Source organism: Rhopilema esculentum, chromosome 7, assembly GCF_057945365.1.
Source record: "Rhopilema esculentum isolate cy_ngs chromosome 7, ASM5794536v1, whole genome shotgun sequence".
NCBI lineage: Eukaryota > Metazoa > Cnidaria > Scyphozoa > Rhizostomeae > Rhizostomatidae > Rhopilema > Rhopilema esculentum.
This window is the reverse complement of record NC_142821.1, coordinates 10905460-10920241: the sequence shown is the minus strand read 5'-3', so window position 1 is coordinate 10920241 and position 14782 is coordinate 10905460. Positions and strand designations below refer to the sequence as shown.

Sequence of the window (14782 nt, the reverse complement as noted above, 5' to 3'; positions counted from 1 at the left end):
TGTGGTGTTGATACCTCCTCTCACTGTACTGTTGGAAGTAAAGAGTTCTTTAGGAGCAAAATTGTTTGAGAACAATAAGAACAAGAGGACCGGAAACAATAGATTTTCGACAAGACGAACTCGATCGAATGTCTTAAATGTAAACAAGGTTACCATGGTAAATTGTGTACGGATTGTGACAAGGGCTATTACAAGAGTGAATCTGATGAACTTTGTCAGCCATGTTCTTGCAACGGCTACGGTAACGTGTTCTCGGCACGTTGCCGTATTCCTTAATTACTACATTCTAAAACATATACTAACTTTCTCATGCTAGACAGCTCTTTTGTTGGGAAGGCTGAAAAACAGCATTTCTTGATAAAATGCATGACCAACACTCCCCATAGGCCAGCCGTCAACAGTATCAATCCAATCACCCTTGAATCGGTGTTTTACTTCTCCTTCTTGGCCAAGTAATCGTCCTTCGAAAGTTTATCCTTGGTTTTTTTGTTGAAAGGTCCAATCTTTGCGCACGAGTAAGCATCAGTGAAAAGCAGCGACATGATTAACCAACTCATGAAGGCCAAAACTGCATAAGCCAGCGAGAACGCCAATGTTTTAAAGAAATAGCCCCAAAACCTCTCCCTTTTGCCAAACTTTGTTGGTTCAGGAGCATCTATATCCCTCCTACAAAGCCCTGTGATTCTCAAGTTAAAGCTGTTTGATGCCAGTAATGAAAGAACAGCCAGAATCAGTCCAGGGAGGACCATGAATGTCCATCCATACTTGTGATATGCTGATTTTGGGCATTGAAAGAATGAAGCTGCCATCAATTGGTTTAAACTCACAGTTGCTGCAATAACCATGCCCCCTTGTATTGTGTTTTCATTTTTGTTGAAAAGCGATGTTATTTTTGTAATATAGGTACTGAATGCCATGTTTCGAACTATTTGACCTTCGCGATAGTGTCCGTTGGCTCTTTCGTCAAATCCCCTTCACATCAACTGCATGTTCGCATGGTATTTTTATTTTACTCAAAGAGGAAAATTGAAGTGGAAAGCGAAAGTTGGCTGTTATGTTGTTAAAAAGGGCCTAATCATGTGCTCACATGTAACACGTTTTACTCCCTCCACTTGTGCTCTACAACTGACTCTAAGTACCGTTACGTCATAATATGTTAATTTATTCAAAACATTACATCTCTCCTTTTCTTTAGATTAGTGTCTGGGGCTAAAATATAAAGTTAATTAAAGTTCAAATTATCAAGTCCAAACTTTCTAACAGTAAGATAACTAGGTCTACACGACAACAAAACATTTTTTTTTTACTTCTGAAAATCGAATAAAATAAGTGAAAGCGTTAAACTCACAGTACTTTCTGCTTACGTATCGTAAATGTTTTGTCCATATCTTTGAACTCTTCTTCTCATTCGTTGTGTCTCTAACAGTGTTAAAGAGTGGTTTTGTAAAAAGAGGTCCAAGGATTGTGACATACCGAGACTACAGTAAATTTGATCCTATAAAGTTTCGCAGTGACCTTAGAAGCAATCTAGCTAAGAGCAGCGAAGCATACTCTGAATATGAAAATTTTAATTCTGTAGTCGAAGAAGTTCTGAATAACCATGTACCTCTAAAACAGAAATATTTACGCGCAAATGATGCACCCTTCATGACGAAAACTTTAAGAAAGGCAATTATGCTCCGTTCACAGTTACGTAACAGATTAAACAGGCATAATACTTCTGAAAACTGGAACGCTTTTAAAAAGCAAAGAAATAGGTGTGTGAAAATTCTGCGACAAGCAAAAACATCATATTATGGTAACCTTGATATAAATTCTGTCACTGACAATAAAAAGTTCTGGAAAACTGTAAAACCACTTTTTACTGACAAGGTACAAACCTCTTCAAGTATTACGCTTATCGAAAATGAAAAGTTTATTACGAATGACAGTGAAATAGCTGAGATCCTTAATGAATTTTTTACAAATATCACAAAGACAATTGACATTGCCCCTGGTGAATGCATTCTCAATTCGACAGACCATTTGCTGGATCCTGTTGAAATTGCTGTTGAAAAATATAAACATCATCCCAGCATCCGCAAGATTAAGGATAAGGTAAACCATGGCACATTCTTCGAATTCAAACCAATTACAATGCAGGCAGTCAATGATGAATTATTGAGACTAAATACAAAAAAAGCGTCTACAATTGAAAGTATTCCTCCGCGGATACTGAAAGAAAACGAAGACATTTTTGCACCATTACTGACGACAATTTTCAATAATTCATTGCTCCAGAAAACGTTTCCTGAAGATCTTAAATTAGGAGACATAACTCCACTATTCAAAAGTGACAAAACTACAGAAAAACGAAACTATCGACCTATCACCGTTCTATCCGCATTATCAAAGGTCTTTGAACGGCTTCTATATGCTCAGATGGTCGACTTCGCGGATACGTTCCTAGTTCCCTACTTATGTGGTTTTCGGAAAGGTTTCAACACACAGCATGCGCTGTTGAGATTAATGGATATCTGCAAGAATTCCCTAGATAAAAAAGGGGTGGTTGGTGCCTTGCTAATGGATCTCTCAAAAGCGTTTGATTGCATAGACCATGAGCTATTAATTGCGAAATTAAATGCCTATGGTTTTTGTAAAGATGCTCAATTATTGATTTATAATTACCTGTCCGGTAGAAGACAAAGGGTAAAATTAAATGGTTCATTCAGCACTTGGCGAGAAACCTTTGCAGGTGTACCACAAGGATCAGTCCTTGGGCCTCTTCTCTTTAATTTATATATTAATGATTTATTCTTAATGGTAACTGATACTGCAGTATGTAACTTTGCTGATGATACTACGATTTTTGCAGCTGACTGTCAATTAGATAAAGTTTTAGAACGGCTAGAAACTGATGCTCTTATTTTATCAAAATGGTTTCCAGAAAACTTTATGAAATTGAATGCAGGGAAATGTCATCTTCTTACTTTTGGAACAAATCAAGATGACTTTAAGATCAAAATCGGTGAGGCCATTGTTGAAGAAAGCTCTGAAGAAAAACTGCTAGGGGTGATAATAGATAAAAATCTTAATTTCAAAAGTCACGTCTCAAATTTATGCAAAAGAGCCAGCCAAAAACTGCATGCTCTTGCTAGAGTTTCGCCATTTATGGGTTCTGATAAACTGCGTCTCCTAATGAACAGCTTCATAAAAGCTCAGTTTAGTTACTGCCCCCTAATTTGGATGTTCCATGACAGATGTCTGAATGCTAAAGTAAATAAAATCCACGAAAGAGCACTCAGAATTGTTTATAAAGACAGTCATGCTGACTACGAAGCATTGCTGACTTTGGATAATGCAGTATCAATTCACCAACGCAATCTACAGTACTTGATGATAGAAATATACAAAACCAAACATAACCTGAACCCTAGTTTCATGAGTGAGATTTTTGAAACAAGAAATGTACATTATGATTTGCGAACTAAAAATAATCTTTGCATTCCAAAAGCCAGGACAACTTCTTATGGTATAGAAACTGTGAGATATTTAGGTCAAAAACTGTGGCAAACACTACCTCACAGTATAAGAGAGTCCCAATCATTGGCAACATTTAAAAAAGAATTAAGAGCACACCCTATAGAATGCGACTGTAGATTGTGTAAAAAATTTATTGCTGGGTTAGGTTTTATTTAGAACATTATACCTTAAACCTTTTTAATATTGTATCATATATTTTTATTTCATACTAACTCTTATTAGATAGTTGGCCTTAATTAGCTTCTTTATAGCTATCAACCGTTCATTTAGTACGCCAACTTTAAACAAATTATTTATTATTATTATTATTATTATATATACGAATTATCATGAATAAGGCGTATGAGAGCTTGCAAGGTTTGGTCTGCGAATGTGGCATCTTGAATTTCTTTGTAGTCCATAGACTTCGGAACAGCATGACGAGCGAGAAAATTGACGTATTTGTCGGCTGTTGATGACTGAGATTTACTAGTTGTATCCGTAAAGGTGTGTCTTGACAAGAAATCCGAAGGGTTTTGAGCTCCTTGTTTATAAACAATTTCAAAATCGTAATCCTGAATACGTAAATTCCAGCGTTCAATTCTAGCGGGTGGTCGTGATTTTGGGTTAGACAAGATAAGTTCGACTGGCTTGCAATCCGTAAAGAGCTTGAATTTTGCACCATATAAGTAAATGTGAAGGCGTTCAATAGACCATACAATAGCTAATGCCTCTTTTTCAGTTTGCGAGTACCTTCTTTCTACATCTGAGAGCGATCGGCTTACGTAGGCTACGACTTTTCTGTCTTCTTGGCCAGGTGTAATTTGCGATAAAATAGCCGAAAGGCCTGTAGGCGAAGCATCCGTAAACAACTCAGTTTGTTTTGTCTGGTCAAAATATGCCATCACCTTGTCACTAGTCAATGCCAACTTGATGCTATCGAACGACTTTTGTTCCTTAGGGGTCCACCGGAAAACACTGTTTTTCTTTAGGCGGGTTTACACGATCGTTTTTCCTTAAATTTTTTTTCGATATTGGACCGCGATGAACGACAACGATCGTGTAAAAGGCTAAATTGCTGAAAAAAGTTTGATGCTATCTGTCGTTTTTAATCCGCTTAATTGGCGATAATGATCCATCGTTGAAGATTTTATTTTGACTCCGGGTCAAAATAAAATCTCTACCATCATTTTTTTTCAAAGGGGCCGACAAATTCTGACGTCATGTCAGCCTCGGGGAGAGAATTCGAGACTTTTTATTAAGTATTCGCGTGAAGAAAAGATTGGATTCATGCTCTGAGAACTAAAATAGTCAGGGAAGGTAGTTTAAACTGGCAGGGGACTATTTTTAGATAAAAAGAGGTTCGGGTTTTACAAGTTTTCTTTGAGAATGGCCCGTCATTAGCTACACATTAAAGGTTTTGAGCAACAGAAATAGAGAACAATCCATCCAATAGACAAAATGCACAAATAAAAAATTATCTGGACCTCGCCGGGACCATAAAAATGTTCTGCGAATATTTCCCTAATTTTTTCGGCCTAAACTTTAGGCTTATTACCCTTTAGTCTAGCGGGTAAAGGTTCCACAAAAGAGCCAATGTTACTCTCCCTCCATCGCCCATCAATCACGTTGTCATCCAATCATTAAATGTGTAGCTAAGGACGGGCCATGCTCAGAGAAAACTTGCGAAACCCGAACCTCTTTTTATCTAAAAATAGTCCCCTGCCAGTTTAAACTACCTTCCCTGACTATTTTAGTTCTCAGAGCATGAATCCAATCTTTTCTTCACGCGAATACTTAATAAAAAGTCTCGAATTCTCTCCCCGAGGCTGACATGACGTCAGAATTTGTCGGCCCCTTTGAAAAAAAATGATGGTAGAGATTTTATTTTGACCCTGAGTCAAAATAAAATCTTCAACGATGGATCATTATCGCCAATTAAGCGGATTAAAAACGACAGGTAGCATCAAACTTTTTTCAGCAATTTAGCCTTTTACACGATCGTTGTCGTTCATCGCGGTCCAATATCGAAAAAAAATTTAAGGAAAAACGATCGTGTAAACCCGCCTTTTGTTAAGTTTCGCAAGGGCTCGCTGATATCACTGAATTGTGAAATAAATTTTGCACAGTAGTTTGCCATCCCTAAGAAACTGCGAATATCCTTGACTGACTGTGGCGGCGGGGCGTTGTGAATTGCATGAACTTTCTGGGGGTCGGCAGAGATTCCTTTGTCAGAAAACACATAGCCAAAAAACGTGATCTCCTTTTTGTTTAACTCGCACTTTGCCTTGTTTAACGTCAACCCCATATCTTGGAATCGTTTGCATACCGCATGTAACGCGCGGTCGTGATCGTTTTGGGTGTTACCATAAATGATAACATCGTCGCTGATATTTACGGCACCCTCAATATTCCGAATTTGTTCGTAAACGGCGTTCTGAAAAATTTCGCTTGCTGACGACGTTCCAAAGTTAAGACGTGTATATCTTCGTAACCCTTTATGAGTAGCGAAAGTAGTGATGTGACGGCTTTCTTCTGATAAAACCAGTTGGTGGTAACCAGAGCGAAGATCTAACTTGGAAAAAACTGTAGCACCATTTAACGCGTGTATAAGGTCGTCGATGGTAGGGCTAGGGTGGCGTTCCCGTTGAATCGCGCGGTTAGGCATTCTCATGTCCACGCATAAGCGAACAGTTCCGTCGTTTTTTGGAATTACGACCAAGGGTGATATCCAGGGGGTGCTTGTTTCTGCCACTTTTTCAATAATGCCTTGGTCTTCCAAATCACGCAGAGTTTCCGACACTTTCTTCCGCAAATGAAATGGTATACGTCGAGCGGGCTGAGCCACCGGCGGAACGGTGCTATCGATATGCAGTTTGATTTCACGGTCTTTAAGCTTTCCTATTCCATCAAATAGTTTCGGGTATTTGGCTTCCAAATTCTCGGTAGTGGCAGGGGTAGATTGTCCTGTTTTCACTGCATTTAGCTTAATCTGAATCAAATTTAAGTCAGCAGCCGTTGTGTAACTGAGCAAAGATCCAGAATTTCCCCGAAACACATGTAGGCAAACGGGCGCGATTCGGTCCTTTGTTTCGATTGTGGCATGAAATTTTCCCAAAACTGGAAGCTGTTGTTCAGAACCATATGCAAAAATCTTTGTCGTTGAACGAGAAAGATGGATATTCTTAGCTGCCTTGACCTGATGAAATGTTGATTCATCCAAAATATCGATCGATGCTCCTGTATCCAAAATCATTTTCACAGGGGTGTTATTAATTTTTACACGGACTTGTGGCATCTTTATTTCGCGTTGATCATCGCACGTAAACAAATAACCTTCGTCGCTGCTAGACTCTGGAGTAGGCTCTTGTGTATGTTGAGGTGCTTTTCCATGTACATGATGTATTTTTCCTTTTTGATTTGCGAATTTATGACCTCCTTTCTTATGGTCTTGCGTAAGCGGGTCATTAACGGCACGCGGTTGTTTCGCGCGGCTTTTACAGACTTTAGCAAAATGTCCAACACGCCCACATTTGCGACAACTTTGAGTCTTGGCGGGGCAAGGGGAAGTACGGTGAGGCCATGAAAAACCACAGTTGAAACAGGTTTTCAGCTGAGGCTTACGAACCAGCTGGGCAGTTTCTACCTGCATGAGACTTTCTTCTATATCTTTAGCTTGTGTATCGCTGGCTTCCAGAATACGTGCTTTTGATAACAACACGGCAAGTGTAAGCTTCTCTTCCCGCAAAGCAAGCCTTCTGAGTTGCTTAGACGAGCAGTTTTGTATAATCGCAGATTTAATTTCCTTATCTAAATCTGTAAATTCACAATTTGTAGCAAGTTTGCGAAGTCGTGTAGCAAATTGATCAGTAGTTTCTCCAATCTTCTGTTTGGCTTGGCGAAATTGAAAAATTTCAAAGTCGACATTTTTCTGCGGGGCAAAGTAAGTGTCAAGTTTTGCCAACGCTGTCTTGTAATCTGTAGCTTCATCTTGCTCAACTGGGAGAGAATCGAAAATTTCTTGAGTGGCGGCACCTGCTTGGTACAACAGTAAGGCACGTTTCTGAGCATCATCAGTTATATTTACGGCAAGTAAATATGTTTCGAAACGGCGTTTCCATTGTTGCCATCGTTGGCTTATGGACGTCGGGTCGGACACAGGGTCGAACGGTGGAAGCGGTAATAAATCTAATCGTGCTGCCGTCGCCATCTTAAATTCTGAAACTTAACAGAAATGGCATGTGCTTTTCCTCCACGTTATCTGCTTTTGTTTTAATCCTCGTCGCCAAATGTTATGTTGTTAAAAAGGGCCTAATCATGTGCTCACATGTAACACGTTTTACTCCCTCCACTTGTGCTCTACAACTGACTCTGAGTACCGTTACGTATAATACGTTAATTTATTCAAAAAATTTAATTGGGTTACAAAATCATTCATTGATTTGATGAGTGGGTTTTTCCCCTATCTCTATGGTTTTTCCGGAATTTGAAAAGCCGGAATTTCAGGGGCAGAAACGTTAGGATGGTTTCTAGTTTTCAACAACGAAAATATGGCTGTGCAGTGGCGAAGATAGCGGTCATGCTGGTCATGCTGATTATGCTGAGCATGACTAAAAATGTTCAGAGCTAAAGACATTTATTATAACGATTAAAACTTTTCTATATTTCTAAAAAGTACTTTTTGCCTGCGCATGCTATTTTTGCCCGTTTTAGACCCCAAGTCATGCTCATTTTTTTCAGCATGACCGACCTAAATCTCCCATACATGAAGTACTTAAGGTCTAATTGTGAGCTGAGAAACATTGCTGCAAGGGAATGGGAAAGTTCAATCGAAGTTATTTCCGAGAGATATATTGTTTATTAACTGCCAGAGGGATCACTTGCGTGTGGCTGAGCAAAGTAATTGTAATTGAAAACCAAAGGCCAACCCTTATCGATGAAGAATCCTACCATTACGTTGCTGCTCATACCATAACTTGTTGCTGATGGACGAACTTGTACCCTAAAACTTGCCTGTGTATTCAGTATTTCACCAAAACCTCTTGCTCATGGGATTGTACTCTTGAAAATTTCCTGTTTTGTCAAAATCATTCGATAACCTGTTGCTGATGGATGGAATTTTACAATAAAAATTGCCTGTCCATTCTGGTTTATTCAATATTGCAACCTTACTTGTTGCTTAGAGGGACGAACTTATACTTTGAAAACTTGCCTGTTTATTTAATATTTCACGAAAACCTGTTGTTGATAGAAAGAATTATGCTCTTAAAAATTTCTTCTTTAGTCAATATTACAACATAACTTGTTGTGTATAAATGAATTTCAAGTTGCATCCTGCAATTTTCCTGTTTTTTAATATTTGATGATAAATGAAATGGTACCCAGAAATTTGCCTGCATTCAATATTACACCACTACTTTTTTTAATAAATGAAATTGTACCCCTATATTTCCTTGTTTATTCAATATTACACCATAACTTTTGCTGATAAATGAAATTGTACCCTTAAATTTGCTTCTTTTTTCAATATTACTCTATAACTTTTTCTTAATACATGTAATTGTACCCTGTAATTTGTCTGTTATTCAATATTACACCATGACTTGTTGCTGATAATGAAATTGTACTCTGGAATTTGCCTGTTATTGGATATTTGACCATAATTTGCTGATGGATAGAATTTAGAAATGATTTTTAATCACACCAAATATGTACCTTCCACACAGCAAAACTTCTCAGTGCAGTTTGATTTCCCCAGGCTTTCTGTTGCCAGGAAAACTATGGGGTTTCTTAAACAAGGAAGACCAAAGTTATAGGTAAGCCCTTGATGTTGGGATTGGACTCAACTTGTTGATGTTTATAAAAATTCAGCTTATAAAATTGAAGCTAAGTATAAAATTCTGAACCAAAAAACAAACACCCCACAATTCCCTGTATCATAAACAAGGGAGGGCCTACCTATCATTGAGGGCTTATCTTGCCTAACTAATCTTAATTCAGAAACATCATCAAAAGTGTCAATAATTAATAGTAAAGAATGGATATTTCTTAGCAATTGCTGACTTGAATAAGCTGATTTATCAAAAGTTTAGATTTTGTAAAAATATTTGTAGATATAATGTTCTCTCATCTGCAATGTTTTTTCAGTGTGATCTGTAGTGTTTGTTGGGGGTTTTCAAATGCACAATTTTTCAAAAACATGGTCCCAAAGATATGTCCAAAAACACAAGATTGGAGAATGGGGTGGAAAGAACATTTAGATGTTGAAGTCATTGACAAAATTGATTGCGATCTAAACAAGAGCTATTTGATTCAATATACTAAAATGGGCGTTACCCCCCTTTCCCCAGCATCTATAGGGTGCGGTTGTGTGTAGTTTCCTTGGGGGCTACGCCCCCAGACCCCCATCAACTTTCTGTTCCATACAAAGCATGACCATTGTCTTGAGGCCAGCTTCGCCACTGTGGCTGTGTTGTCGATTCTAGTAGCATTGAAGAAACTGTTTGCCATTTTGAAAACGTGCTCAATATCGTTTCCACGGAAAAGTTCACTGGGATTGAACTCGCGAAAGCTTTCTGCGGAAAAGAATTTTTTCCTGGGGAAATGTTTCGAAACTCAACTGTGCATGGGAATGATGAAAAATTTCCTATTTCGCGTAATATTTCCGTGGTTGAAAACTAGAAACCATCCTAACGTTTCTGCCCCTGAAATTCCGGCTTTTCAAATTCCGGAAAAACCATAGAGATAGGGGAAAAATCCACTTATCAAATCAATGAATGATTTTGTAACCCAACTTTCGCTTTCCACTTCAATTTTCCTCTCTGAGTAAAATAAAAATACCATGCGAACATGCAGTTGATGTGAAGGGGATTTGACGAGAGAGCCAACGGACACTATCGCGAAGGTCAAATAGTTCGAAACATGGCATTCAGTACCTATATTACAAAAATAACATCGCTTTTCAACAAAAATGAAAACACAATACAAGGGGGCATGGTTATTGCAGCAACTGTGAGTTTAAACCAATTGATGGCAGCTTCATTCTTTCAATGCCCAAAATCAGCATATCACAAGTATGGATGGACATTCATGGTCCTCCCTGGACTGATTCTGGCTGTTCTTTCATTACTGGCATCAAACAGCTTTAACTTGAGAATCACAGGGCTTTGTAGGAGGGATATAGATGCTCCTGAACCAACAAAGTTTGGCAAAAGGGAGAGGTTTTGGGGCTATTTCTTTAAAACATTGGCGTTCTCGCTGGCTTATGCAGTTTTGGCCTTCATGAGTTGGTTTATCATGTCGCTGCTTTTCACTGATGCTTACTCGTGCGCAAAGATTGGACCTTTCAACAAAAAAACCAAGGATAAACTTTCGAAGGACGATTACTTGGCCAAGAAGGAGAAGTACAACACCGATTCAAGGGTGATTGGATTGATACTGTTGACGGCTGGCCTATCGGGAGTGTTGGTCATGCATTTTATCAAGAAATGCTGTTTTTCAGCCTTCCCAACAAAAGAGCTGTCTAGCATGAGAAAGTTAGTATATGTTTTAAAATGTTGTAATTAAGGAATACGGCAACGTGCCGAGAACACGTTACCGTAGCCGTTGCAAAAACATGGCTGACAAAGTCCATCAGATTCACTCTTGTAATAGCCCTTGTCACAATCCGTACACAATTTACCATGGTAAACTTGTTTACATTTAAGACATTCGATCGAGTTCGTCTTGTCGAAAATCTATTGTTTCCGGTCCTCTTGTTCTTATTGTTCTCAAACAATTTTGCTCCTAAAGAACTCTTTACTTCCAACAGTACAGTGAGAGGAGGTATCAACACCACACCACACCACACCTCACCACCTACCTCGCCCCCCCCCCCATCCATAATTTAATATCGACGGATCTTTCCAGAAAAATATAATATGCGTGATTCGATACTCAAAAGAACTTAAAAAGGGCGCAAATCACTTGTAATCCAAACACATTTTACGCAATTCACTCACTGGTCACTGGTATTTTAAACTGCATTAATCAAAGGCGGGAGAACATTGCTTTCTTCTAAGATGTTGCTTATGTGGCGATGAATTAGTTTTGGTTTATATGGACAATCCTGGTCAAAATTTATTGAACTGGCTTGCAAATTGCAGCTTTTCGAAAAAATACACTCCCCATCCCCAAGAAGGCAAAGTTGACATGCTTATATCTATTCATTTTGATTGTTGAAATCTGGGTATTTTCCAAAAACCAACATTGCTGCAAGGGTTGGAGGTTTTGATACCTTTATTGGGATAAAATTGCAATCTTGATGAAGTTTTATAGAACACTGAACTTTGAGCCAGGATTGTAAACTGTATAAATTCGAAGAAAAGTTTCATGTATTCTATGGCCTTTAAGATAATTAACCATGTTTCCACTTGTACATGATCCGTTCGAGAAAATATTGCAAGAATAATTTCATTTTTCTCAAAGTAATTAAAAACAAATATCAATTGTAGATATGGGGAAATGGAGGCCAAAGCTGCAGATGAAGAATTCGATGTTCTAATGAAAAAATCTGCAGAAGCCACGGGCAAGAAAATGGTTAAAAAGTTTATGGACACATTCTACAAAACTGAAAACTACGAAGAAACAGAATTTGAAAGAAAGGCTATTGCCGACTTGCGGAAGTTTCTTGCTCTGAGATATCCAAGGCTTGACATGTTTGGGCAAACATGGGGTAGGTACTGCAATCCAGAACTAGTGCCTGCAAAATTTCACGTCGATAAAGTAGAAGTAGAAGGCGAAGCCAATGAAAATACTCCTTTATGCGCTACTTCAAATTTTTAGATAAGATTCAACTGCACGAGGCGATCCAGTTTTACACCAATAAGAAAGTTTTCATAGCAATAGGGGAACAGTTTATAGGCGCACCTTTGTAGGCGATCCATCTAAGCGACTAAGTTGGAAACAGGCTCACTGGTAATTGGAGGGACTGGGACGATTAGCACCAGCAAGGATAAAGAAGAAGAAATTGTCAAGTTTTGTATTAAAGACAACTTTTTCTAAAAGCTTTAATGAGAATGTCCCTAGACTATGAGTAAACCGTGACAAACTTTTTCGTACGTTATGGGAAGATGACAAGACACATATGCAAAATACACCCTAAATTCTTTTACTAGTTACCTTCGTGCTAGGTGTCATTAAAGTGACAAGCTACTATCCAAAGGACCTTATAAACAAGGGTTATTTATTTAAAGACATAAGGCAGACATAAGATTTGTAGTTTTAGATTGTCGATTTTGCAAATATTAATCACATTGTTTTAGCAAAGAAGCACTCATCATTTATGGCACATTTGTATTGCAACTATTTAATGTCTGCAGCATCTTGTTAGCTGTTATGTAATTGAATGCAACTTTAATCTTGTTGCATAATTTATGCAGCAATTTGGAACGATAAAGTTTTTAATGCTTTAATTATGTTGCAATGTTTCATGATAGAGCCATTTTCACCTAGGCTTCTTAGGTACAAGGACATTAAATGATATCAGTTTTAAATGATTTATGTACCCGCTTGTGTAGTTTGATCTTATTGTAAGAATTACAAAGTGTTGCTGGAATATTGTTGTCTTTTTTGAAATCCATCCCTCTTGGGACATAATCTGTCATAAAATATTTGATATTCAAAGTTTAACAGATATTTTGAGGGTTGATTTGAAGTGTGCCTCTTACTAACACAAATATCGTTAACATGCAAACTGAGTTTCAACTCATGCCAAAGCATGGTATGAGAAAGTTAACAGGGCTATTTGAATGCAGCTAAAATTAAAACGAAATAAACGGAAAATACAGTAAAAACACCTTGAAAATAAAAACTATAGAAAAAGTGAGTAACGAAATGTTTGAACAAGTAAGGATGTTGAAATATAGATTTTTGCAAAATTGAATTAAATCTAAGGGTATGCGTTTCATGTTGCAACTAAATTTTGGGTAGGGTTTTTGGGAAATCTATAAATTTTAGATTATGTTTTCATACTCCATCTATTATTCCAAAGAGTGGTAACATTCAGGCAAATACTCCAGAAAAAAAATAAGTCATTGGAACAGCAACTCGCAGTAAAAAACAAAGGCCACATTTACAACTAGGATACAACAACTAGCAACAGATAATATAAATTATGAATGAAAACAAATATGATATAAATTGTGAGCAAAGTTTGCAGGACTAATTTGAAGTAATCGTTTTGTTGTAAAGTTTCTAATTCCTTCAAAATTTACAAAGAGAAAAGAAATATCTCCACCATTTGTTAAATGAAGCTTCAATTCCTTGGCTTAGCCCAAATGCTTTTGACAATTTGTTTCGATAGTAGGTCAAATGTGGAAAATAGTAATTGTCCCTTGTTTGGTAAATAAACTCAGAAAATACTATTAATCGGGCTTATTGAAGCATTGCAGCACCCTCTGCCATTGTCCCAATGTCCATACAATGTCTTCTGTATTTGGTTTGTTTACAAATCTATGGCACACCCCCTTTATGTTCAGGCTGCCTGTTCAATTTTTTTGAAAATCTGAGGCTAGATAATCAATTTGTTCTTAAATCTATAAGGTGTGTGCAGTGCAATTGCTCACTTTTTTGCTCTAGGGAGGGGTCCAGGCCTCATTTGCTGACAAGTTTGAATATTCACCTAAAAGAAGCCACAATGGCTAAAAATCCTCATTTTTGAGATGAAGCATTTCTCAGTAGCTCAGCCTCAAATTATCCTTAATTTGTTCTTAAGTTTTGTACAATTTTGAGGCTTGTTTTCATAAAAAATTGTTCTTAGAAAAAAGAGTGTAAATGCAATGAAAAGGAAAAGGAGCATTATTTTCTTATTTTGGCAACTGAGTTCAATAAAACAAAAACTGATATAAATTCTTATACACCAAACAGTCCAAACAGCATGAAGTTTTAAGTTCAATCAAGTCGGGAGTCCATTTTTTGACATAGGTCTCTAGCTAGTCACCAGAGTGCGAAGTATTTTTTGTGCGCCGGGGATCATTTTCTGCCACTTACATTTGTGCATGAATAAATAATGTTGCAAAATAACAGGCTAAAAGCTGCAGAATTCCATTTTTAAATAGCATTTTTAAGACTCGCAATAAGTCTATGTGGGAATTCACACAAAAGTATGTGTTCCAACTGCACAGAATAATCTAAATTTGACAAAAATGCGCAGACAGGATTTGGGCAAAAAATTCTTGCACGGGGAATGTGTTCCCCACACATACCTAAACTTTGCAGTCTGGGCTAGTGAGATGCTTAATTG

General features: G+C 37.6%; 2 protein-coding genes across 4 annotated transcripts in view; one reads left to right on the top strand and one right to left on the bottom strand.

Annotated features, from left to right (window-relative positions):
- LOC135683934 (E3 ubiquitin-protein ligase RNF10) overlaps window positions 1-14782 on the bottom strand; it is a 41861-nt gene that overhangs the window by 7711 nt on the left and 19368 nt on the right. Inside the window, exon 1 of one of the 3 annotated variants that reach the window (XM_089109390.1) lies at window positions 304-10235. The exons of 1 other annotated variant lie outside the window; for it this stretch is intronic. In XM_089109390.1, coding sequence (XP_088965516.1) covers window positions 5513-7711 — 2199 coding nt within the window. In that variant the 5' untranslated portion in view covers window positions 7712-10235 and the 3' untranslated portion in view covers window positions 304-5512. Of the gene's footprint in view, window positions 1-303; window positions 10236-14782 lie in introns of those variants that run through there. One more of the 3 variants, XM_089109391.1, reaches the window with a different exon arrangement.
- LOC148959981 (uncharacterized) lies at window positions 10423-13096 on the top strand. Its single transcript, XM_089109395.1, has 2 exons — window positions 10423-11036; window positions 11994-13096. Exons 1-2 carry the CDS (start codon window positions 10423-10425, stop codon window positions 12322-12324), a joined length of 945 nt encoding a protein of 314 aa, XP_088965521.1. The 3' UTR covers window positions 12325-13096.

Excerpts from the sequence above, each read along its gene's own strand:
- LOC148959981 (XM_089109395.1), top strand. The coding sequence starts at position 10,423 with ATGGCATTCAGTACCTATATTACAAAAATAACATCGCTTTTCAACAAA. Across the intron at positions 11,037-11,993 it reads GAGCTGTCTAGCATGAGAAA|ATATGGGGAAATGGAGGCCA; the intron begins GTTAGTATATGT and ends TATCAATTGTAG.